General features: G+C 51.0%; 2 protein-coding genes across 2 annotated transcripts in view; one reads left to right on the forward strand and one right to left on the reverse strand.

Annotated features, from left to right (window-relative positions):
• The window catches only part of LOC133359832 (receptor-type tyrosine-protein phosphatase beta-like), a 425,084-nt gene that overhangs the window by 173,396 nt on the left and 224,702 nt on the right, over nt 1-26,986 (forward strand). The window lies entirely within an intron of this gene.
• Nucleotides 3,197-26,986, reverse strand: part of LOC133359963 (receptor-type tyrosine-protein phosphatase beta-like) — a 41,356-nt gene continuing 17,566 nt past the window's right edge. The window contains exons 4-10 of the mRNA XM_061578529.1: nt 26,286-26,534; nt 23,772-24,026; nt 13,314-13,580; nt 12,226-12,486; nt 11,390-11,662; nt 5,699-5,959; nt 3,197-3,751 (exon numbers count right to left, since the gene is read on the reverse strand). Of these exons, the coding sequence (XP_061434513.1) occupies nt 3,417-3,751; nt 5,699-5,959; nt 11,390-11,662; nt 12,226-12,486; nt 13,314-13,580; nt 23,772-24,026; nt 26,286-26,534 (1,901 nt within the window). The 3' untranslated portion in view covers nt 3,197-3,416. The remainder of the gene's footprint in view (nt 3,752-5,698; nt 5,960-11,389; nt 11,663-12,225; nt 12,487-13,313; nt 13,581-23,771; nt 24,027-26,285; nt 26,535-26,986) is intronic.

A 26,986-nucleotide genomic window follows, 5' to 3' on the forward strand; every position in this document is an offset into this window, starting at 1 on the left:
ACCCTCACCACTCACCCACACCACTCACCCCTCTCCGTCACCACTCACCCTCACCACTCTCCCTCACCACTCACGCTCACCACTCACCCTCACCAATCATCCTCACTACTCACCCTCACCACTCACCCTTCTCCCTCATCATTTATGCTCACCATTCACCCTCACCACTCACCACTCACCCTCACCACTCACCCTTCTCCCTCATCATTTACGCTCACCATTCACCCTCACAACTCACCCCTCGCCCTGACCACTCACCCTCACCACTCACCCTCCCCCTCACCCCTCTCCCTCACCACTCACGCTCACCACTCACCCTCACCACTCACCCTCACCCCTCTCCCTCACCACTCACCATCACCACTCACCCATCTCCCTAACCACTCACGCTCACCACTCACCCTCACCAATCATCCTCACTACTCACCACTCACCCTCACCACTCACCCACACCACTCACCCCTCTCCATCACCACTCACCCTCACCACTCACCCCTCTCCGTCACCACTCACCCTCACCACTCACCCTCACCACTCACCCACACCACTCACCCCTCTCCGTCACCACTCACCCTCACCACTCACCCTCACCAATCAGCCTCACCACTCTCCCTCACCAATCACCCTCACCACTCACCCCTCACCCTTCTCCCTCACCACTCACCCTAACCACTCACCCCTCTCCCTCACCAATCACCCTAACCACTCAACCCTCTCCCTCACCACTCACGCTCACCACTCACCCTCACCAATCATCCTCACTACTCACTACTCACCCTCACCATTCACCCTTCACCCTCATCATTTATGCTCACCATGCACCCTCACCACTTACCCCTCTCCTTTACCACTCACCCTCACCCCTCACCCTCACCACTCACCCCTCTCCCTCACCACTCACCCCTCTCCCTCACCACTCACGCTCACCACTCACCCCCACCACTCACCCACACCCCTCTCCCTCACCACTCACCATCACCACTCACTCCTCCCCCTAACCACTCACGCTCACCACTCACCCTCACCAATCATCCTCACTACTCACAACTCACCCTCACCACTCACCACTCACTCTCACCACTCACGCTCACCACTCACCACTCACCCCTCTCCTTCACCACTCACCCTCACCACTCACCCCTCTTCGTCACCACTCACCCTCACCACTTACCCTCACCACTCACCCACACCACTCACCCCTCTCCGTCACCACTCACCCTCACCACTAACCCTCACCAATCACCCTCAACACTCTCCCTCACCAATCACCCTCACCAATCATCCTCACCACTCACCCTCACCACCACCACTCACTCTCACCACTCAAGCTCACCACTCACCCCTCACCCTTCTCCCTCACCACTCACCCTAACCACTCACCCCTCTCCCTCACCACTCACGCTCACCACTCACCCTCACCAATCATCGTCACTACTCACTACTCACCCTCACCACTCACCACTCACTCTCACCACTCACGCTCACCACTAACCCTCACCACTCACCACTCACCCCTCTCTGTCACCACTCACCCTCATCACTCACCCCTCTCCCTCACCACTCACCACCACCACTCTTTCTCACCATTCACCCTCACCACTCACCACTCACCACTCACCCTTCTCCCTTACCACTCACCCTAACCACTCACCCCTCAACAATCACCCTAACCACTCACCCTTCTCCCTCACCACTCACGCTCACCCTCACCACTCACCCCTCACTAATCACCACTCACAACCGCCACTCGCCCTCACCACTCACCCTCACCAATCACCACTCTCCCTCACTGCTCACCCCTCACGCTCACCCTCACCAGTCACCCCTCACTAATCACCACTCACAACCGCCACTCGCCGTCACCACTCACCACTCACCCACCAATCATCTTCACTACTCACGACTCACCACTCACCCTCACCATTCACCACTCAATCTCACCACTCACGCTCACCCCTTTCCCTCACCACTCACCCCTCTCCCTCACCACTCACGCTCACCACTGACCCTCACCACTCACCCCCACCACTTACCCTCACCACTCACCCTCACCAATCATCCTCACTACTCACCACTCTTCCTCACCACTCACCCCCCTCCCTCACCACTCACCCTCACTACTCACCCTCACCAATCATCCTCACTACTCACCACTCTGCCTCACCACTCACCCTCACCACTCACCCTTCTCTCTCACCACTCACCTTCACTGCTCACCCTCACAGCTCACCACTCACCCTCACCACTCACCCACACCACTCTTCCTCACCACACTTCCTCACCACTCTTCCTCACAACTCACCCTCACCACTCACCACTCTCGCTCACCACTCACCCTCACCACTCTCGCTCACCACTCACCCTCCCAACTCACCCTCACTACTCACTCTCACCACTCACCCTCACCACTCTCCCTCGGTTGTGAGTGGTGATTAGTGAGGGGTGAGTGGTGAGGGTGAGCGTGATTGGTGAGCGTGAGTGGTGAGGGTGAGGGGTGAGAGTGAGCAGTGAAGGTGAGTGGTGATTGGTGAGGTTGAGGGTGAGTGGTGAGGGTAAGTGGTGACGGAGAGGGGTGAGTGGTGAGGGTGAGTGGTTGTTATGAGGGTGAGTGATGAGAGTGAGGGTGAGTGGCGGTTGTGAGTGGTGATTAGTGAGTGGTGAAGGTGAGCGTGAGTGGTGAGTAGTGAGGGTGAGTGGTGAGCGTGAGTTGTGAGTGGTGAGGGTGAGTGGTGAGGGTGAGTGGTGAGAAAGTGGTTAGTAGTTAGGGTGAGTGGTGAGGGTGAGTGGTGAGGGTGAGTAGTGAGAGTTAGTGGAGAGTGGTGAGGGTGAGTGGTGATTGGTCAGTAGTGATTGGTGAGGATGAGTGGTGAGTAGTGAGGGTGAGGTTGAGTGGTGCGGGTGAGTGGTGTTGGTGAGTGGTGAGGGTGAGTGGTGAGGGTGATTAGTGAGGGTGAGTGGTGAGGGTGAGTGGAGAGGGAGAGGGTGAGTGGTGAGCGTGAGTGGTGAGGGTGAGTGGTGGTGGTGAGGGTGAGTGGTAAGCGTGAGTGGTGAGGGAGAGGGTGAGTGGTGAGGGTGAGTGGTGAGGGTGAGTGGTGAGCGTGAGTGGTGAGTATTGTCAAAGCCCACTGGGCTTTGTTGGTATTGTCAAAGCCCACTGGGCTTTTGACAATACCTTAGTATCTGTGTATATATGTAAGGTTATTAAGAAATATATTTTCCCCCGGGCAACGCCGGGTACTTCTGCTAGTTTAATATATTTCTATAAAGTATACGTAACTGTGTGGATCAATGCAATTAATTATAACGTATTTCTCTTTGAATTTAGAATTCAATTATTTTTAAACGACATTGTGATTGTTTACACATGTCTTCTAATAAAATTCCTAGATTATATTTATGGTAAAGGCTGCTGCTCGTTAAAATGTGTTTCGTCTATGATGCTCACCCAAATGATTATCTGAATATGTACAATACATATACTTACCGGTTATATTCGTGACAATGTCTGATGGTTGGGAGTTGATGCCACTGTATACTGTTACAGAAGCGTTATAACTTCTACCAGGGACCAGATCAGTAAATGCTTGTGTTGTAACGGTGGAAGGCAAAATGAAGCTCTTCACTGCTGCTGCATTGTAGGTTTCATTTAAGTAGACCACGTAATAGTCCACGTCTGAAGTCGGAGCCACCCATGAGACTGTCATGGCTGTAGGACTGTTGACGATGACGGTAACATTGACTTGTGGAGGAACTGCAATGTCAAATAAACATGGTTAGGACAGATTAATTGCAAAGACTAATCCTGCATAATGCACGGGCATAATATGACTTTAAACCCCCCCGACCACCACCTCCGCATTTCACAAGTAGTACTAATCGCATATCTGCATTTCCCATAAATATGCTAAATTCCTCTTGATATGCAAATTATTTTGTCAAGGCGCTCTCCCCCCTCCAACCCAGCTTAAATAGACGCTCCAAGCCTAGGGTGTGTCATTCAGACTGTCTTCTCGACAAACCTGTTCTTCACCTGAGGACGGCTGCTTGCGTTGTGGCCGAAACGTCGTGAGAATTATTTTATTATGTTTTTATTTTATTATTTCCATTCTACGTGACTTTACCGAAAGAACCAAGTAGACTACTTACATCATTAACTTAAGCCAATAAAGTGGCATGTAACACATTATATACAACGATCACCATATATTTTGTATATGCCCTCTTTCTTTTTTGATCCAACTATGTGGAGTGATTCGAAGACAAGGGTTGAAGGAGGAACCTTCTTTTTTAGTAACATTCATGGTCTCGCCTGTACACTCTCTACAGTCTCTTAGCCTAGCCTGTACACAACACTAGCCGTTGAACACTGACGGTGCTGACTGAGACAGCCACCAACTATCTGGCAGTACAAAATTAGACAAAAGCAACGACGAGACGAGTTCACACCCAGAATCGGCAGCCTCGAGCTCCCGCTCTTGGCTACTTTTATCCTATCAGCGCGTTTTGGTGCTGCACTGACGACGCCTCCCTTCTCGAACCAACCAGCAGGTTTCAGGGGCCTCCAGATGCGGTCCTCCATGACCCTTGTTCCGGTTCCTCTGCCCTGCCAACACGCTGTGCTCCCGCTCACCGGCGTGTGTACTGTCTGTCCACTACAGTTGCTGCTGTCCACAAACCGGCGCTATTACACTACATATGTATTGATAAGAGAAGTACGAGTTTTTTGTTGCAACAAAATAAGAGTCCAGTATATGCCACACACCCCATCAAGGGTTGGGGGAGGTACAAAAATTATGTGGATTGAGGCCCTCAAAACTCCTGGGTCCATAGATGGGGAAGAGATTGGGCTCATTGACCTCCATACATGTGCACTACGAGAGGGAGTGTCGGTTATTATTAGATAGTGAGGGGAGAATAAGAGATCTGGGGCGAAAGTAGGGGAATAATTAACATTAAAAGTGGACTTGTCCTCCTCAGCTGTCTGAGAGGGGGGAATGATGGTCATACCCCAAGCACCGCCTCGTCCCCCTGACCTCTCTGCATGCATACCCCACAAAAAGCTCCACGGGGGTGAGGACCGTCCAACTCTGAACTCTCACTCCTTACCCGTGCTTGTGACTAAATGTTCTGATCGCGCAAGGGCTAAGAGTTTTCCTCGCCAGAGTTTGCATGAAGACGGCCCATGATCCCTTCCAGTTTTCCAGAGTGGCCTACCCAGCCATAATGTCAAAAGATTACAGTAATACGGACTAACATTTTGAAACACCGTTTAGTTTCAGGCCCCACAAGCCTGTTTCAAACGAGGTGCTGGGCTTTCTAATGAGGACATTGTTAAAGAGGTCTGTTTAATCCCAGCAGAGCCTCTGAGCTTTTGTCGCTATTATCGGAGGTCAGGTGAGGAGACACGACCTCATCACTGCGGTATGTATATGTGCTGAACTTCTTTTGCACCATACGTAGCCAATGGTGTTAAATCGGTTGGCTACGTTGGTCACGTGAATGTGACCAACGTGTGACTCGTGCATGCATCTATTTAAAATGCCGAAACAATGGCAGCATTGCACGGTGTAAGGCTTTAAATACCAAATTAAGTAATACAATGTGTAAGATACACAATGCATTTACATATAGTGATATAATAGCACGCAGATTACTGTCTATTAATATTGTCTGAGAAGATGACCGCATTGGTACTTACAAGTTCTGACGATGACCATATATGACCAAGATGAGAAGGACCCATTGGAACCCTCCACATACACGGAGTACTTCCTTCCAGGAACCAGTCCAGTAAATGTTGCCATGGTTGGGTAAATCGGGGATATTGTAACCAAGTTTCCACTCACAGTCTCTGTCAAGTTGGCCAAGTAGGAGAACGAGTATGGGAGAGAAGTCGTCATTGACAATGTCATGGTCGTGGTAGTCTTGCTAGTGATGGTTAAAACGATGTAACTTGGCACTGAAATGGCAACATGCAAGCACGACATTTTAAGGATGTAATGTTTCAGGTGGTTTACAATGATTAAAGCTAATAATGAAAAAGGTCCATTGAAGACATAACAAACTCATTGTGTAAGTGGTGAAGACAGGTGAACATATTTTGAGAGTCTAATCGTTTTGTTATGGAATTGTATTATAAACTAACTTTTGCTATTTCTACGGATTAAATTTGATCAATTGCAACATTTCTCAGTTTGAATGCAAACAATTTGTAAGAAATTACTTTGTTTAAAAAAAATATTCTACAATGTATCTATTTTGTTCCAAATGTATTTCATGAACAATTCATATCTTTTCCATCAGGGCCTAATGGGTTAAATTCTTCAAGTTCGTTTCAATCACTATATAACAGAAGATTAACATATATATTATTCCACGACTGAGCTATTCTTTTAAATATATTTAAATAAAACATGAAACAGCTTGTTGAGTAGGGCAGTCCAGACCTCCTTCTCCCTGCTGCCGCGACCCTCAACAGGACAAGCGGATTGACAAATTAATGAATGAACAAACATGTAGTAAATATATCCTACGTTGCATATTACAGGTTTTTGGATTAGATGGTGTAAATATGAATGTGTCGTTAAACTCGCCACCATACAGAAAATTTGGGTTATGGATCGTTCTCAGGAACCTAACCCTTCTGTAACCAGGGGACTGGCTGTACTAGTGTTGAGAGGTTCCAGACTACTCGGAGACAAAGGCTAAGGTTAAGGACTTGCGCTGTAGGTTTATTAGAGTTAACTCCAAGAACACAAAGAGGTGAACAACTTTCCAGGGATTAGGGGTCCCGGGCTAGGTCCCACTGGTTCCCATCACAGCCGGCTGCCCCCTGCTGCCTCATCTGCACCGAACCGTGGGTTCAGCCAACACGGCCGACCAAGGACCACAGCCACCTCCAGCCCTGGCTCAGTGCTATTTTCTCTTCCTATCCCCTTGCCCCTGGTCCCCCGTTCCATCCTACTCCGACCCTGGACTTCAGCTACGACCCTGCTTACGTCACAGGCTCCGCTTTAAGTACCCTTGCGGGACATGACATCATCTCACCCCCAGGCGCGTGTTTCTTGTCGACATGCCGAGCAGAAATGCTCTTTTTCTGCCGGGCTAAAGCGGTGGAATTAAGTCGAATAGGGGCCGAGTTGCCCATATCTATGTGGTGTTCCAAAAGAGTAGTGTGTGCCAGATCAAATTTACTTTGGCTAAACACATCCGTGAACCTCTCGATGAGTTCGCGGAGTCACTAACGTTCCTCGGGGAACAATGAGGCATTCTCGTTGCACAACGTGGCGATCCACGATGCGTCAGAGCCACGCGCATCACGCCCGCCACGACCTCTCCATCCAGGGCATCGCTCTTGGGTGGAAAAGCCGGGGGCGCATACGCCAGGACGGCGCCGACCGGGACTTTGACCGGCGCGGGCCCTGAATTGAGGACTTGCAAAAAAAGGTCCTGGCCACCCCGACACGGCTGTCAAGGCGCCCACTCCTCCATCCTTGAAAAGTAACTCGACGGGGACAGGAGAATACCCATCTCCGTGGAGCCCACTTTGAGCAGTCTGAGCAACCTAAGGGGTAGCAGGATTTGTGAGGCCGGCGACACGATCATTGCTGCTTTATTCAGGGTCTGCACGCTGGCGACCAAGGGAGACAGGATGGCAGGCGATTGCAGGAAATTCAACTGCCTCCCCGATGGCATTTCCACACAGCCCTCGTCAACAAGAATTTGAATGGGCATTCTAGACAAGAAGTTGGTCCCCAAGAGGCATGGGACTGCCAAGGTCTTGGAGACCAAAATAGGCCCGGCCAACTCAATCTCGTCAACCCGAACCGATGCTATGATGTGACCCAAAATGCCCAAACTGCCACCATTCGCCGCGGCACAAGCACGGGTGATGCGTCGCGACTCGCCTGGGGCCCGAGGCCCGATGCTGATGAGGGACCAGAAGGGGCCGGAGACGGCTTGTTGAAGACTCCCAGGGCATTCTAGCAGCTCCGCTCAATGTGGCCCTGCTGACCACAGTGGAAGCAGGCCACAGTGGCAGCGTCCTGCTGATGGGAAGGACCCGGCCGCCCCAGCTGCTCCGGACGGCGACCACCCGCCCACCACCCGCGACGATCAGGCATTGCCAGGGCTACGAGGGTGTCTTCTCCCTGAGAGACGGCTCCCCCCTCTGGTGCTGGGACCCCTGCGCACGCCGCCATCCGGAGCTGATGGCAGAGGGAAAGGTGCGCCTGAATGTTCTCAGCCACTGCCAAGGACGTGATCTGGTGATCGTTGTTGATCGACAAGGCGATCCCCAGCTCACGTGCCAGGTCAAGGAGCCTTTCCAGGGCTAACGAGTCCAGTTCCCTGCCCTCCAGGTCAGGGTATGTGGCCTGCGCCAGGGCCAGGAGCAAACAGCGGAAGGCCAACGGCAGTTCCCCCTCCTTCCGCCGCCGTAGCGAGAACTTCAGCCGCGCACTGGATGGCGGCTCGAAGACGTTGCCCATCTGTATGTATGGCGCTGGAAGCGTAGCCTTATCGGTCGGTGGGATTGACTTGAAGGCCTCCAGAGCCCTCTCGTCCAAGCAGGTCGGAAGGGCCCGCAATGCCTCCTCCATTGGCCAGCCAACCAACATGTACGCCACGTCGAACTGGTCCTGGAAGGCTAACCAGTCACCCCCAACGAATGGCGCAATGTGGGGCATCCGGTGCAGCCCATGGCCGCGTGGAACGGCAAGGTGTGGAAACCCCACGGCCCCTTGCGGGCCACCCCGCAGGCGTGGCATGGCGCGGCGGCGTTGCGGTTCCGACGGGCCACGCCGGAGACGCGGCGAGGGGCGGCTGCATTGCGGCACCCATGGGACACACCGGAGACGCGAACAGAGATGGCTGCATTGTGGCCCCCGTAGGCCACACTGGAGACGCGCCGAGGTGCGGTGGCATTACGGCCCCCATGGGCCACACCGTAAATGTGGCGAGGTGAAGAGGCGCAGCAGTGCCCACGACCCACCTTACAGATGTGTCAGCATGTGTCAGCGTGCACAGCTATGGCGGACCCCGTGACCACTCCTGCAGGTACGGCGAAGTGCGGAGGCACTGCGGCACCCCCGGCCCATCCCGCCGGCACGGTGAGGTGCGGAGACGCTGCTGGGGCAGTGTCAACCTCCGGCGATGCGGCGAAGGGCGGCGGTGTTGTGGCCCCCATGGGCCACGCCGTAGATGCGGCGAGGTGAGGAAGCGCAGCATCCCCCGTGAACCACCTTGCAGATACGAAGCCGTGGTGGCGCCCGCGGCCCACCCCGCAGGCACTGGTGAGGTGTGAGGCCGCGGCATCGCCGGCGGCCAGTCCAATGCCCGTAGCAATGGGCAGAGCCGATGCGGCATCAGCAGCCCATCCTGGCGATGCGGCGAGGTGCGGAGCCACGGCGGCGGTGTAGTGAGCCATGGCGGTGGCCGAGGCCCACTCCATGTGCGCGGCGAGTTGCGGAGCCACAGCGGCATCCATGGCAAAGCCCGCAAGCACGGCGAGGTACAGGGCCACGACGGCACCAGCGGCAAGGCTCGCCGGCACGGTGAGGTGCGGAGCCGTGGCAGCACCCGCGACAGCAGCTGCGGCTACCTACGGCGGCGTGGCGAGGTGCAGAACCGCGGCTGCGATGTACAAAGCCGCGGAGGCATCCATGGCCCACCCCCCATGTGCGGCGAGGCACGGAGCCGCGGCAGCACCTGCGGCAAAGCCGCAAGCACGGCGGGGTTCAGGGCCGTGACGGCACCCTTGGCAGCAGCAACGGTCACCTCCGGCGGCGCGGATGTGTACGGAGCCGCAGTGGTGGTGAACGGAGCCATAGCGGCGTCCGCGACACGGCCCGCAGGCACGGTGAGGTGCGGGGACGTGATGGCACCCGTGGTCAAGCTCGCTGGCATGGTGAGGTGCGGAGCCGCGGCGGCACTCGCAGCCACTCCCGCATCCACGGCGACAGATGGAGCCGCGGCATCAGCAGCGGCCCACCCCGGTGGCGCGGTCCGGTCCATATACGCGGCCATACCTGGGGCCCCCCCGGCGGGCGCAGTGTGGAGTGGAGCTACAGCGTCGCCGGCGGCCCCCCTCACAGGCACGGTGTGAAGAGGGACCGTGTCTGTGCCCACGGTGGAGAGCTGTGTCGCGGCTGGTACGGCGCCGACTTGGGACGTCGCAGCAACAATGGCCCCCGCTTGTGTCGTCGCAGCGGAAAATGGCGGCCATCTCCCATGGCGCACCCTTCGGAAAAATGGCGCCAGATTCGAAAGTAGTGGGTAGTGGAATGACGGGAATCAGCCGCTCCCCTTCCGAGTGTGGGCCGATTGGCTGCAAGCTCGCTCCCACCTCGGAAATAGTGGCAGAGAGCTGCATCATCGCCTGGAGGAGCAGCTACAGCTGCCCCCCGACGGCGCCCTCTCCCTCCGGCGGCGGCACACTGGCACCCCCGACCGCCGTCTCCTCCCTGCTCTGTCGGAGTCTCCTCCCCGGGGGCCGTCACTGGGGCCCCAGACTCCGCAGTCGCTGCTGGAGCCACCTCCACGCCGTCTTCGTTATCCGATCGTACCGATGATAGGTTATTGTGCCGCGCGCCCGATTTTGACATGACCTTGACAGCGCAGGCACTCTGACACCAGTTGTTGTTTCCAGACGACTCAGAGACGATGGTTAAGATTAAGGGCTTCCGCCGTAGGTTTATTAGAGTTAACTCCAAGATCACAAAAGGGTGAACAACTTCCCAGGGGTTAGGGGTCCCGGGCTAGGTCCCACTGGTTCCCGTCACAGCCGGCTGCCCCGTGCTGCCTCTTCTGTGCCGGCCGTGGTTTCAGCCAACACGGCCGACCGAGGAGCAGAGCCACCTCCAGCCCTGGAGCTGTGCTATTTTCTCTTCCTATCTCCTTGCCCCTGGCCCCCCGTTCCAACCTACTCTGACCCTAGACTCCAGCTACGACTCCGCTTACGTCACGGGACTCGGCTTTAAGTACACTTGTGGGACATGACATCATCCTGCCCCAAAGGCGCGCATGACGTTACTTCCCTTGACGTCATCGCCCACGGAGGTGGGCGTGACGATACGCCCGCAACTTGTCCTCTACACTAGTAACGAATTTACATGTTTGTTTAAGTGATAAACCTTAATAATTATCTGTCGGGTGGTGGCGGGTTGAACGACATTCTATTTACACAATATCACTCAAAACTTATGTTATGGATATTGGTCGTCAAAGTTTAAGTGTTAAAATGTCCTACTTTGTTCGTAATTAGGTAGTTTAAAAGTACATTATTGGACACAATTCATGCTGAAATAAAACTTCATACCTGTTCGAAATTGCTTAACATGGCAGGTCTATAATGTAATTACAATGAATGTACAATCCGGCAAGAACTCACAGGTCATTCTGGTAATGATGGTGGCTCGTTGGTAGTAGATGCCACTGTACGCCGTTACAGAAGCATCATAACTTCTATCAGGAATCAGATCGGTAAATTCTTTTGTTGTAATGGTGGAGGACAAAATGACGCCCTTCATTGCTGTTGCGTTGTACGTTTCACTTAAGTAGACCACATAGTAGTCAACGTCTGAAATAGGAGCCACCCATGAGACCGTCATGGCTGTAGGACTAGGGCTGCTAAAGCTGATGGTGACATAGACTTTTGGAGGCACTGCAACAGCAAATAACAACGTTTGACAAGACTCGGTTCAAGTGCGTGCGTGTATATCGTTAACTAAAGTTACTAAAGTAACGTGCAACACGTCAGATACAATACCGTATTTCAAATTTGTGATATGGATAAAATATCAGTTAAAGAAGGGAGGAGCCGGAGAAATGGAGATGATGTTCCTGCTGCAGGCAGGAGAACTGACGTTTCTTGGGGCTACAGAGAATGAATTTACATTTAATTGAAAAATTGCACTGGACTCAAGTATGTATTTTGAACTTCTTTCGCATCGTACGCAGCCAACTGGGCTAATCGGAGGTGTGGAGGAAGGACAACAATCAAAATACCAAAAGCCATTCTAAAGAAATCAGTTTATCAATATGGCTGATTTAAAAGTGCATAGCTCCAGTGGCTTCCTAATATCCGAATGACGAGCATTCCAGACGGCTGCAGAAGCGCATCGGAAAGTGCTGTGCAATGTGGTGAACCTCATTCAACAATCAGCCAAAAGCCACCGCTGTGTCGATGACTAGAGTTTGTGTGATGGTTTAGTTGTAGTTACTTACAGGTTCTACTCATGACTACATCTGATAGCTGGGACAGATCCGCGCTGTGAGCCTCTATGGAGACAGAGTAATTCCTCCCAGGAACCAGTTCATTGAACTTTGTTGGTCTGGAAGTTACATTATTGGTTTTGACTAAGGTTCCATTTGCAGTCTCTCTCAAGTAGACCAGGTAGTAGTCCACGTCAGAAGCAAGGGTTGTCCACGATACCGTCATATTCGTCATGGTATTGGCAGTGATGGACAAAGTAGGTTTGGGGGGCACTGTGAAACGGTGACAGGCGTGGTTTACATTAATAACTTCAGCAGCAACGGAAGATGTGACGTCTTCATCCTACATTTTTTTCTCACACCACTGGGTGGACTGAGGACAGGAGTGGTGGGAGAGGGGGGGTTAAAGACACCTGCCCATTGTTTAACTGCTGCCATTTAAGATGGAATTGAACTGGTGACCTCTGGATTGTTAAGTCTCGTGGACTAAAGTATTACACCATGGCAGCACCCATGTCAAAATGTGGCCCCCTGTCACTGTTTTTATATTATTGTCCACGAAAAAAAAACTCCTGTTAGCCACTTCTGCACCCATATTAATAATAGTACAGCCTGTTCTCCTCAAACGCGGTGGTATTTTCGTTCCTGAAGAATAGCGCGTTAAGAAAAAATCGCGTTAATAAATAATATATAATATGGGGGGTAAAAATCAGTCAATTATAACATGTGAGATGCATGCGCAGCCCTAACAAAGACTTTGTTGCATGGTGAGCATCTATAAATATCTAGCATCATCCCAATGCCTTGTGCAATGCTATGCCGAGGCAGCCGTACGACCCATTATTTCTACTCACACGTGATGTATATCCGTTCACTCTATCGCGTTATATTCAATTCGCATCCACGTTATTAAAAACAAGTGTTCCCTAATACATTCATCCCGTTATATGCAATTCGCGTCATGAAAATAATCTACGGCATTATTGAAGACTATTCCCTCTACATTACCTTCCCTCCCAGTCTATATAATCCCGTGTATATCTATTTATGGATGATTACGGGGCAGGCAACATGATGGCGATGACTTGAGACATACTTACATGTTCTCTCCGTGAAAGTGACTGATATAGTATTTGTTGCCGGGATGTAGATTGTCACTGAAATAAAATAATTCCTTCCAGGCACCAGACCAGTAAATGTAACGCTCTGTGGTAATGTTGTCCTGGTCTGAGATTGGATATTTGGTCCGTCTTGACGCTCTTTTAAGGAGGCGATATAGTAGAACAGGTCAACAGAGGACATGTTCCATGACACTGTTATGGTGGTCGCATTCTTGGCAATGGTGCTGACATTGACATTGGCTGGCACTGTGAAAAAAAAATGCAGATTTTTATGACAAATTGTTACACCAACAGTTTCCCTTTGACCATACCTCACAACGCTGGTCAGTGCGAGTCAGTAAATACTAGAGCGTGGGGGTGCATAGAAGTACAGTGATCCATTGCTTAATGCACTGAATGCATCCCTGAAGAGTGCTGCGTTAAACTAAAGCCACGTCAAGCGAAGAATTATCGTTCAAATAATCACATTTACACTGTAAAATAATCAGCTTGCAGGCCATCCCATGGGGGAACAAGTGAGGGCATGACGCCACGCAACCATATCGTTCTGCGTACTGTATCACTGCACTGTATGACTTATGGCGCAGCTCAGAAAGTAGTTCGTCGTCGAACAATCGGCAACTGGGTTACAACAGCGCGCATTCCGTGTTATAACAGTGTACGTTCCACGTTATAACAGCGTGTGTTCTGCTTTACAATGGTGCGCGATCTACGTCACAATGGCGCACGTTCTGCGTTATAAAGGCGTGCATTCCGCATTATAACAGGTATGCGTTCCGCGTTATAATGGTGCACGTTCCGCTTTACAACGGTGCGCGTTCTGCATTATAATAACGATGCAAATTCCACGTTATAATAATGGCACGCATTCCGCATAATTACGCACATTCCGGTATTATAATAATGGCGCACATTCCGCATTATAATAATGGCTCACATTTCGCGTTATAATGGCGCACATTCTTCGTTATAGTAACGGCACACATTCCGGGTTATAATAACGGCGTGCGTTCTGCGTTATAATAACGGTGCACATGCGCGTTGTGTGACAAAACATGTTAAGCAAGAACTTACTGGACAGTACAACAATCGTTTGCTGCACTGCCAGCTGCTGCATTATGCAAACCCGTTTCAAAGGAAATTTTAAAAAATTATCCATACAATATCAGTTAAACATAATGATCGTCATCATATTAACGAAATGTGTCGGACCTCGCATACAATATGTGTTGAGGCAGCATAACGAAGGGCATAAGACAAATACGATATGTAAAAACAACAGTAGGAGCTTGCGACTGTTCTTTCTGTTTTTAGTTATGCTGTTGTACACTACAATACAATTTACATTTATATAGCATCTAGATGCAACCGCATATGCAAATGCTTCACATGGAAAAAACATTGTTTTAGCTCCATGCTTGTAAAAACAAGTAGGGCTTTAAGTCTTGACTGGAACAAGGAAAGCAGATTTCAACGCGTTCGAAGTTTCAAGAGAGAGAGACAATTCCAGACATTTGAGAGCAGAAGCCGGGAAGAAGCGACCTCCACCATGGAAATGAAGGTTGACAACTGTGGGCTTTGTAAGATGAAGGCCTTCATTGTGGGGGTGGTGACAATGTCCCAAAAGGTTAAAGTGAGATGAGAGGAGAAGTATGGAGGGACAAGAGCATAAAATCGTCTTTTAAAAAACAATAATTGCAATCTTAAAAGTGGATCTGAGACCAGACAAGAAACCAGTGCAGTGAGCGTCGGAGTGCTGCTGTGATATGACATATTTTTAATGTACTGGTGAGGAGGCTATGCGGGGGCATTCTAAATCCATCAGTAACCTTCTTGGTTCATTCGGTAAAGTCACGTAGAAGGAAAGTAATAAAAGCATAAAAATAAAACATAATAAAATAATTATCACGACGTTTCGGCTACAACCAAGCAGCCGTCTTCAGGTGAAGAATGATACACTGCCAAGCTTCGAGCTTATATATAAGCTGGGTTGGAGGTGGAAGAAGAGCGCCTTGACAAAATAATTAGCATATCAAGAGGAATATAGCATATTCATGGGAAATGCGTAGGAGGTGGGCAGGGGGGTTCAAAGTCATATTATGCCCATGCATTATGCAGGATTAGCAGCATCAAAGGGAGGGGTAGGGGGTAGCATTAACAAAGGGAGGGGATGTTAATAGTATTTAGAAGCAATGAAACATGCCAATGAGAGAGCGGTTGAAGGAGACCCGCAGCGGAGCAAATAATGCATTCCCTGTGGAGAACACAAGATACACAGTCAATGCCAGTGAGTGGACTGCGGTCTGAAAGTCACCGTAAACGTGAACAACAATCAGTTAAGATCCGAAATGGTTTATTACGTCCTTCCAATGATTGCTGAGCCAGAATCCATCTTCTCGGTTGAAATTGTCTCTGTGTTTGTATATGTGGATCGCCTCATGAACGAATCTCTCATGGTAGCCAGATGGCTTGCAGAGAACCTCTGTCTTGGAGAAGTCAATGTCATGTGAGCCCACTGAATTGTAACAGTGATCTGTCACGGCTGAGGTGTTTGTCCTACCGTGTTTCAGGTCTGCATTATGTTCACGGATGCGGTCCGAGATATGTCGTTTGGTTTCTCCATTGTAACTGCTACCACAGAGGCAACTTTGTTTGTAGACACCAGGGTACTGTATGTCTGGAACCACGTCTTTTACAGACGGGACCAGATCATGGATTTTATGTACTGTGTTGAATCGGACCTGGATCTTGTGTTTAATCAGGATTTTGGAGATCTTTTTTGTGACCCCAGCAATGTAGGGTAAGGTGATGGTTTTGAAAGGCTCCTCAACAGGATCCTTCTTGATGGTTGGAGTGATGGCTTTACGGATTGTGTAGTCGGAGTAACCATTAGCCTTAAGAGCTTGGCGTACGTGTTTGAGTTCACTGGCAATGTGTTCCTGGTCGGAGATGCATTGGGCTCTATGGTATAGAGTCTTGATGAGGGAGTTCTTCTGGGATGGATGGTGGTGGGAATCCGGTTTTAGGTAAGCATCCGTATGGGTGGCTTTCCTGTAGACAGAATGGCTCATTGAACCATCAGTACTCCTTTTAATTAGGACATCCAAAAAGGGTAGCTTGCCATCTTTTTTGACTTCCATGGTGAATCTGATGGCTGGGTGTATGGAATTGATGTGGTCGAGGAATTGGTCTAGAGCAGGCCGGCCATGTGGCCAGATGACAAAAGTGTCATCTACGTACCTCTTCCATAAGGTTGGGTGTAGAGTGGCAGTCTGGATGGCGTCAGAGCAACACGCAACAACAAGGAACGGTAACAATCAACGGAAGGGAAGAGTCTTGGATCTGGTATGTGATGCCGGACCATTCCTTGCATGAACAGGGGACTCTGCTGACAGCAATCCAGGCAGGGTTGGAAGAGCGGCGGAATCGACATCCCTTGCCGCAGGTGAAGGCCCAGCCAGTGCAGGATCACCTCTGTCCAGTTGGCTCAGGGCCGCCGAGTCTGTGGGAGGCAAAACAGGCCCCTTCGTAGGTTCAACAGGCAAGAGGGCAGCTTGCCGAACACATCAGACACATTCAAGGCAACCTTTGGGGATGATGGATCGATGCGAGGGGCAAAGAAAGGTTTCAACTGCGAAGTGTGGACATACCAACGGCACGACCCTGCCTGGATGCGTGCGCACTGGGGACTAGATACTTCGATCAATTCCACAGAACCTTGCCAAGGTCTGTGCAGCTTGGGAGAGGTCCCGACGGGCACCTGTGGGCAATGGAGCCAGGCCCGGTCCCCTACAGCCCATGGCATTGCGCATTGGGAGTGCCGAGCACACCGCTCGTTATGGGCCTGGGTTTTAGACGTGGCAATCCGTGCCGCATCTCGCGCCTCCGTGACGCGGCGAACCGTGTTGCAAACGTATTCGGGAAGAGTCTGCGCGGGCTCCTTAGCGCACACACCCAACTGCACATCAACAGGTGGCACGTTATCATGCCCATACATGAGGAAAAAGGGTGAGTACCCAGTGGACGCATGCAGTGCCATCTGGTAGGCAGAGAGCACCCCAGAGATGTACAAATCTCAATCGGCCTGCTTCTCGCTAACTGTATGGCAGAGCATAGCCGACAGGGTACGGTTCAACCGCTCAACCATCCCATCCGTTTGCCGGTGGTAGGTGAAGTACGTACTTTCCTGGTGCCCAATGCATCACACAAATTACGCAACAACTTAGACGAGAAGTTGTGGCCTTGATCCGTAAGCAGCCGTTCGGGCTCGCCCTTGTCCATCACGTACCCGTACAGAAATGCCTCCATGATAGTCGACGCCGACTGATCAGGCAAGGGCCAAGCCACCGACCACCGCGAGAAATATTCCACACCCACCAACAGAAATTTGTTACCCCGGGTGGATGGGGGAAAGGGCTCGAGGATGTTCAGCGTCACCAGCTCGTTAATGTGCGTCACCTGGATCAATTTCAAGGGCGGAATATAACCCCGTTTTGGCAGCTTCCGACAATTGCACTCGGAACAAGCCTGTATGTCCTTGGCGATATCAGTCGTCATGCCATGCCAAAAATAGTCCAGCTGTAACGTGAGCAAGGTTTTCTGCACGCCAAGATGTAACAACTTCTCGGCATGCAGTACTCGAGTTAATTCATACCGAAGCAGGACAGGAACCACCATGCGCCAATGGCCCAGCAAATCATCCCTCCACATCAACTACCCATCCCAGAGGGCCGCATGCGGGGAATCGTCCGCAGACGAGGACACCCGCGGCCTGCCCACCTGACCTCGAAACGAAGTCAATGATTCGTTCAACAGTTGCTCACAGACCCATACCAAATGCGACAAGCTCAACACCCCGTCAGCTGGCTCAGGACAGGCCGGGCACGTGAAATCCGCCATCGCGGACATGACCAGCCGAAGGGTCTGAGAGGGGCGCGTGCACCAATTAGTGCCCGAGGTGCACGCACAAGAGGATCCCTGCAGTAATCGGGAGAGCGCATCCGCATTACCATGACGAGAACCTTTAAGGTACCGTATATCAAACGAGAATTTCTGCAATGTCTCCAACCACCGCGACAACTGGCCAGAGGGCTGTTCGATCTTCAAGGAATATTGCAAGGCGCCATGGTCCGTGCGCACCAGAAATGTTCTGCCGTACAGGTACGGCCAATATTGGCGAACAATATGAACAATCGCCAATAACTCCCTACAGGTTAAACAATAGCGGGTTTCAGTCGACGAGAGAACGTGGCTCGTATATGTCACCACACACTTGACGCTATTTTTACACTGGGACAGGACGGCACCAATGCCTGTATCACTGGCGTCCATGTCCAGAATAAAGGGCAAAGAGAAATCGGGGCAACCAAGCGTCGGCGCAGTCGACAATCGATCGCGAAGGTCCCGGAATGACGCCTCCTCCTCCGGTCCACACTTGAACCTTTGATTTTTTGCCATGAGGAGGTGCAGCGGTCTAGCGATAGTGGGGAAATCCGTCACAAATCGACGGTAGTAGGACGCGAACCCGGCAAACCGTCGTACCTCCCCCACCGAGGTGGGGGTCGGACAGTCCTGGACGCACAACGTCTTGTCCGGGTCCGTGGCAACACCGTTCGAGCTGACATGTCCCAAATAACGCACGGAGCGTTGCAAGAGGTGGCACTTTTTAGGTTTGAATTTGAGATTTGCAGAACGCATCATGTCGAAAACAGCCCTCAATCTCTGAAAGTGTTCCTCGAACGTACGACTGAACAAAATGACGTTGTCTAAGTATATCAGACACGTGTCCCATTGTAACCCAGTCAACACCAGTTCCATCAACAACTGGAACGTAGCGGGAACAGCGTTCAGTCCCATGGGAAGACAGTTAAATTGGAATAACCCCTGAGGCCTACGGAACGCCGTCTTTTCCTTTGACGAATCGTCGAGGGGAAGTTGCCAAAACCCAGAGGAGAGATCGAGGGTGGAAAAGTATTGTGCTCGCGACAAGGCATCGAGGGAGTCATCCATCCGTGGCAGAGGGTACGCATCTGCCACCGAAACCTTATTAAGCTTCCGGAAATCAACGCAGAAGCGGAGGCTACCATTCTTTTTCTTTACGAGGACAATGGGAATGCCCCACGGGCTATTCAACGGAGAGATAATGTCAGCGGCCAGCATGTCATCCACCGCGCCACGTACATGGTCCCTCTCCTAGGGACTTAGTTGGTGCGGATTCATCCGTATAGAGCTCGCCCCCCCCCCAGTATCAATTTGTTGAGACAACAGTGAAGTGCGCCCCAAGTCGAAATCGTTCTTGCTGAAAACGTCGAAGTAATCGGACAACAGCGCCCGAAGCACGCTTCGTTTATGCGTGGTCAAGGACGAATTTTCCTGATACAACTCGGCGATCCAAACGATCGTCGGACGTCCCACGAGGCTCAATCGCTGCCGCAGACCATAAACGCAGTAGTGGCATGAGCCAGGACCATGCCAGCCGCAACCAAAACAGCCTTCCGACCCCCTGTTCAAAACTTGCAAAAACGGGGGTTTACCCGGCTGGATGATCATCTGGGCCCCAACCAGCGCAAGACCCTTGGTAGCGGTGTTAGATGGGGACAGCAGCACGCCCGTTGTCACGTCCATCCCGCGGAATTGTTTACAGTAACGCAATGGGATGAGCATTTTGGCGCCCGGAGGAATTTCCACCAAGATATCGGCAAGCGCCTGCACTAGAACGTCCGGCGCAGGATGACTCAACGGGGACGGCAAGAAAAAAATCTTACGCCCCACAGGCAGCTCAATGCAGCCCTGATCAACGAGGATCTTAACCGGCATTTGACAGAGAAAATCGGTACCCAACAAACAAGGCACTGCCAATGACCTGGAAATCAAAACCGTTCCCGATGCCACAACATTCCCGATAGAAACATGCGCTTCGACCTGACCCACAATGCCAATACTATCCCCGTTGGCAGCAATACACATATCGAAAGCCGGCCGCACGCACAAAAGGAGGTGGAATATGACATCGGAGATGATAGTGGCCAACGCACCCGTGTCCACCAATATCTGCACGTCCACCCCTTGAATAGAGCCCGGCACCATAGAGGACCCCGTCACGGCCACTACCACATGGCGTGCCAACTTTCTCCATTGAGTAACCGTACGAGGCGAACCGCCTGTGGCCCTATGTGAGCCCCGGACATATGAATCATGCCCGATCAAAGATGCATGAGGTGACAAAGCTTGCCGGGTATCTGATGCATACCAACTTGCCTGGCTTTGGTCACAGCTCAACGACGTGGCAGCTACAGAGGTGGGGATCTGGGAAGAAGCGGATGGCAGGGACATCTCCGACAGTCCCGTGCAAAGTGGCCTGGGCCAGCCACACCAAAAGCACGCCATGCCGGCTCGCCAGTCGGCCCCACCGACGTCCCGGAGCGGCGCCGACGAAGCACCCGAACGCGCCTCGGTCCCCCTCCTCGGAACCCAGTGGCCCGCATCGGCCACCAGGTCGCCGGTCCCCATGTCGTCCGGAGTGCGGACAACCCGTGATGGTACCCATCCCATAGGGTGAACGTCCACAGCTGGGTCCCCTGTCCAGGTGGCTATTTGCTCACAGTGGCGCAAGTTGAACTGGGCGTCGAGACATTTGGCGGCCAACCGGGAAGTAAGTGGCTCATGGCCACACACCGGCATCGGAATGCCGAGTTCCTTGGATAGCTCCAACATCTTGCCCAGGTTGAGGGGGTCGAGCATGTCAGGCTTAGCTTCAGGGTAGGCAGCCTTCACTAGTGCCACCAGGGCGCCACGGTAGGCAATGGGAGATTCATCCGCACGACGCTGACGCTGCACAAGCTTCTCAGCGGGAATCGAGTGGAATACCGCGAGCGATGTCATCGAGGAGCATAGGCAAGGCCTCCAACACCTCTTCCTCCGTCCATTGGACGGAGCGAAAAGCAGACTTGAAGCGCCAAGTGAAAGCGCTCCAGTCCCCTCCCACTCTGAATTATTTTATGTTCGGAAGACGATGGTTGCGCCCCGCGCCGCTGTCCCCACCGGGCCCAGCATCCCGCGCCCGCGTTCCACACTGCGCCTCTAAAATGGTGGGCTCCTGCATCGTCTTGCCGCATGGCCACAATGGCAGACAGCCTTCCCAAGGCCACTTTGGCGGCCGATGCTTGAATGAGGGGACCCTCCGAGATCACCCGAGGGGGGCCCTGCTCGTCACCACTCGGAAGCGTTCCATGCGGACGTCCTGGCGCTGCGGACGGCACGACCAGCGTCATCAGGTTGAGCAGGACGGCACGCAGTGAGTCAATCTGTTCCGCCACATGCCAGGTCTCCGGGGATGAAGACGGCCTGGCACTGACCACCATCTCCGGCACCTTAGCAGAGCCGACCATAGTCGCCGCGTCCGGGCCCCCCTCTCCCAGGATCGCCAAGTCCTGGGTGAGTGAGTCGTCGTCGGAAGACGGCGTAGGTGAAATTTTTTCTTGAGATGCTTGGACTTGTCGTCCACGTCAAGAATCACTTCTGACCCCAATTGTGATAAAGCAGGTCGACGACAAGCGAGGTGTCTCCGTATGCTTATTTCTTCGTTATCTGGACGCTCGTGTTCTGCTCTCTCAGTCGTTCCACGGCGTGTCGCGTGAGCTGGCGTCCGGCTCTCGCGCCACCCTCTCGCTCTCACTTCTCCGCTCCCGCACACCGCTGGCAAACGGCGTGCTGGGAGCCGTTTCCTCATCGCCATGTGGCCAATGGCTCGTGGAGACCTGCGACGTGGCCCAGCTTCCAGCTCTCACCAACTGACCCTGAGCCCATTCCGGCTCTCCCTTATATCCCCTTCCCGCATCACCCAGACTTCGCCCTTCACCACACCCCTTAAGAACTTTCCAGATAATACCACCCCCTAGCGTCCGCGGGCTCCGCCCTTGAACCCTGCCCCAGATGGTTCGTGTCGCCTGGTTGGCTTAGGGACTAGGGCGGCGAAGCCCCAGCATACGCTCGCATTACACTTGTATTTGTTTTGTGGCGGCCTTTGAAGCCTGGTAGAGATTTCCCAAGAATATCATTATCAAACTTGTGCACCGGGGTTTTTTAAATGACCTTTTATGGATACTTCTTCGCCTGGTGTGGCTTGTGAGAGGCAGCTGCTGTTTGAGGGGTGGGGTTTGCATCACCCCCTTTGTGCCCCAAGCTACACTCCGATCGTATATTACAACAAAATTGGCGGAATTTATCTTAATATAATTTTTGGTAAATGGGGCATATATACAAGACGCTCCCGATGGAGTATGTGAGAAGGAGAGATCTTGAGTTAAAGCTTTCGTGACTGCAGGAATTTATATTCTTTGGGTCTTTCGGTAAATTAACGTAAATAAGTTCAAAGAAAATAACAAAAACTAACAAAAAACTATGACGTTTCGATTGCAACACAAGCGGTCGTCATCTGATGTCATCTGATGACGACCGTCGTAGTTTATTTTTATTATCTTTGAACTTATCTATGTGACTTTAATGAAGGACCCAAAGAATATAAAGAGATGGCGAGTGAAAAAAGACAATGGAGTGAAATGCTTCACACGAAAATGGCAAGAAAAAAGAATGAGGAAGAGTAAGGCACGTCATGTACCACACGTCGTGTTCATATATAAGTCAACATTTATGTTTATATATATTTGGACGTATTGGCAGTAGACCCATTGCAGCATAATGCACCGGTCCTCATAAAACAGTCCTGACGTTGTTTTTATTGTCAGAGCGTGTTTGTTTGAATGTCCTTAACAAGTACGTGTGCGTAATGCAGACTTGATTCCTTGCAAAATGTATAATCAATCTGGTGTTTCAACAGATTAACATCTATTTTATTGCCATGAAGGATAAAACCTATTCTGATTTGTCATAGTCCTGACGATGTCGCTGTTACCCCTTGAGTGAGCTGCAGGACTCTCCATCAGAAGTTGCACTCAGATTCAGCAGCCGCGTCCCCCATTCGAGCGTGCGGTGGTGACACGAGTCGTAATCTTTTAATGCCACCGTTCGCCAAATAAATTATTCCGAAAATTAATCTAGGGACCGGCTGACCAAGTCTCTAAGGGCACAAGTAGTCCGGTCTTGCCTTTTTGGAGCACGGAGCAGTCGATTGTCATCAGGCTCGGCGCTGCTATATGGCAACAGACTGCAGAGCTTCGTGTTCAGCCCCGCTCACTTAACGTTCTGTCTTCCCACCACTTTGGCATCGCAAAAACCGATTTTGACACACCACCACGACCGGCAGTTTGCGAATCGCGGGAAAAGAAATAATAATTGCGCAAAAACGTGATTATATTATATACCGTGCACCGCCAGCGTACAGCCAATACATTCATGTAAACAGAAATGATTGTTACACGTACTCAAGCCCTTGCTCATGACATTGGAATGACATGGAATTGCAGATTTGAAAATACTTACAGGTTCTATCCATGACCACATCAGATCCTTGGGAGCAATAAAGATTTCTCGTCTCCACATATGCATAGTAGTTTGTGTCAGGAATCAGATTGGTGAATGTGATGCTACCCGTAGACAGCACATACGAGGACTGGTTTATGTTGTTATTGTCTTTCAAGCGAGCATTGTATGACAAACTGGAGGAAGGAACCTCCCACGAGAAGCTCATGCTTGTCATGGTCTTGCCAGTGATGGTCACATTGACTTTGGGTGGCACTGAGAAACATCATTAGAAAGTGGATTAGTAATATCGGCAACATTTTCACTGTTTTTCAAAATATAGCATTATTCGGTACATTTCGATTTCGCAGTTTACATTTCGTTTCGCTTTGAAGTGCATTCATGTCTTTTTTTTTTTCGTTAACACGTTCTTACAATCAATTTCGTAAAGATATTTATTGGCCATGTATCGTGGTTCCGTACGTCACATTTATGGGTGGTACTGAAACACGACCAGTGGGGAATAGCAAATGCATTCATGGTGCAACAGAGTAAATCAAGTCACTGAGAGTCCTCAACTTCGATTGGTCAAAACGTGGAACAAAAGCAAAAAAAACAGTGTTACATTGCCCTATACTTTATCACGTGAATGTTTCTGGAACGTTGCTAGCCTGCATCATGTCATGTGTCAAGATAAATTACGTCAGATACATATTTTTGTGCATCCTTATTAATGCCAGTTTATCTTAAGTGACAAGGAAGTTCAATTTAATGTCTCTGTAGTTGTTACAGTCTGGGTAGTCCTCGCTATTAAAGTGGGGGGCCATCATAACAGTCTTCCAATCCTGTGGAACCCGTCCAGATGTCCAGAGTGTTGTAATGATGTCATATAGGGCAGTTTGCACACAAACGCCAACCTCCCTCAGCAGTTCGCTTGGGAGATCATCTCTGCCTGGTGAATTTCCTGGTCTCAAACTCTGGATCGCCTTCTGTACGTCCTCAACAGATGGCACCTCAGCCAGCCGTTCACAGGTTGTGACTACTTCTTCCAATATTTGAGGCATGGCAGTCCCAGAAGGGTCATCCCCACTTTTCCCAATTATGTTTTCTTAGCTGGGGGATTTCCCCTCTCCCAAGACCTCACAAAATAGTCAGAAAACCTGCAAATATGTTCCTAGGGTCGGAGATGTCATCACCATTTGTTTCCCATATTACAAACTATTGGTTTGTTCTGTTTTTGAGAGAAAACTAGCACCCCACGTGCCCCTTTAGGACATAACCCCTCCCTTTCCTCCAACCAGCCAGGAAGCTAGCCAACAAACGTTTAATAATATACAGTAGTATTATATGATGGTACGAATGATATGGGAGTGATGCATATATCAGAGGTGTGGACTCGAGTCATGTGACTTGGACTCGAGTCAGACTCGAGTCATGAATTTGATGACTTCAGACTCGACTTGGACTTGCATAACAATGACTTTGTCCCACCTCTGAGGTGTGGACTCGAGTCATGTGACTTGGACTCGAGTCAGACTCGAGTCATGAATTTGATGACTTCAGACTCGACTTGGACTTGCATAACAATGACTTTGTCCCACCTCTGGCATATATGCGTACACACTTGCACAGACACTTCTAACAGCAGGGTTCCGGCCGTATGATGTTCAGACAGCTGTGTATGCGTGTGTGGCGGTAGTGTAGCGCAGGGGTCCCCCTGTTAAGAACCGGGCCGCATAGCAGGAAGTGAGCGGTGGGCGAGCGAGCGAAGCTTCATCTGTATTTACAGCCGCTCCCCATCACTCGCATTACCGTCTGGGCTCCGCCTCCTGACAGATCAGCGGCAGCATTAGATTCGCATAGGAGCGCGAACCCTATTGTAAACTGCGCATGCGAGGGATCTAGGTTGCACGCTCCTTATGAGAAGTTAGAATCCGACATTTATACTGGTAGGAACGACCTGGTTCCACCAGCCCACAGGGGATTATTGTGTCCGTCCGTCGTGCAGGGAGGGGCTGGGTGGGGAGAAAGGGGCTGGGTGGGGAGGGGCTGGGTGGGGAGGGGCTAGGTGGGGAGCGGTTTTTACCCACTTTCACTTGCCTGGTGGTGTTACTCGATGACAATATTTTTGCTATCTTTTCTTGGATTTTCTGTTTGCACTTAGTCACAAATTCACTTTAAGATGTTTTTGTTCATGTTTTTGTTTTTTGTTTGTTGCGGTTGCACCCGATTCAAGAGCTGAATGGCTCACAGGGCTATACCTAATAAATGAACTTGAACTTGAACTTGACGATGAGAGGACTTCAAAGGGCCAAACGATTACTAAATGTAATTGACGGGAAAATGTTTTCTTTATAAATAGCAACCGGCACATCCTTTGTACATAACCATCTGTATGTCCCCCCACCCCCACCCTGCCAGCTAGCCAGCCAAGAAGGAAGCCAGCCATCCAGCTAGAAAAACTTTTGTTTTACAAATTGTGATAAGGAAATTAAAACTCTCTATTGCGGTGCCATCTCGCAGCCGGTCACTCACATGTGCTGTCGTACACGGTGGATGAGACGTTGCTTCCGCCAGTGCAGTTGACAGTTATGGCAATGCTGTAGTATCTGTTAGGCACCAGCCCCGTGAATGTGAAGTTGGAGGCACTCCCATTGATGGTGAAGGGGGAGTATGTGAATGTCGACTGATCGTACAATTGTAAGACGTAGCTGGTGGCGTCCACGCCGACCTCCGTCCACGTGACTGTGATCGTTGTTTCACTCCTGGCACTCACCTGCACTTCTTCAGTTATAATGAATGCACAAGTATCTTAATAAACAAAGCAATAACAATGACAAATAACAGTATTGTGTCAGTCCTCTGCTACTTAAAGCCCACCACCCCTGTGTCACAGGCATGTGAAAAATAAATCCATTGCTCAATGAATTCCTCCAGTATAAATAAAGTCTGATGATTTTGGATTGGTGAAAGGGTCGGAGATAGAGCTATCACTGTCAAACGGATATTCATGGCCGGATATGAAAAAAACCGCACTGTAACCCCGGGGCCGGCCCAAGACACGCTGGTGGGACTACGTCGATCTGCTGGCCTGGGAACGCCTGTGAATTCCCCAGGAAGAGCTAGAGTATGTGTATAGTAGTGTATAGTAATGCAGTGTATAGTAGTGCTGAAGTATGTCGCCAGGGAAAGGGAAGTCTGGGCCGCTACTACTCAAGACGCTACCGCCACGACCC

The sequence above is a fragment of the Lethenteron reissneri genome, chromosome 66 (genome assembly GCF_015708825.2).
Source record: "Lethenteron reissneri isolate LAM-NWPU_2019-01 chromosome 66, ASM1570882v1, whole genome shotgun sequence".
In the NCBI taxonomy this organism is placed as follows: domain Eukaryota; kingdom Metazoa; phylum Chordata; class Hyperoartia; order Petromyzontiformes; family Petromyzontidae; genus Lethenteron; species Lethenteron reissneri.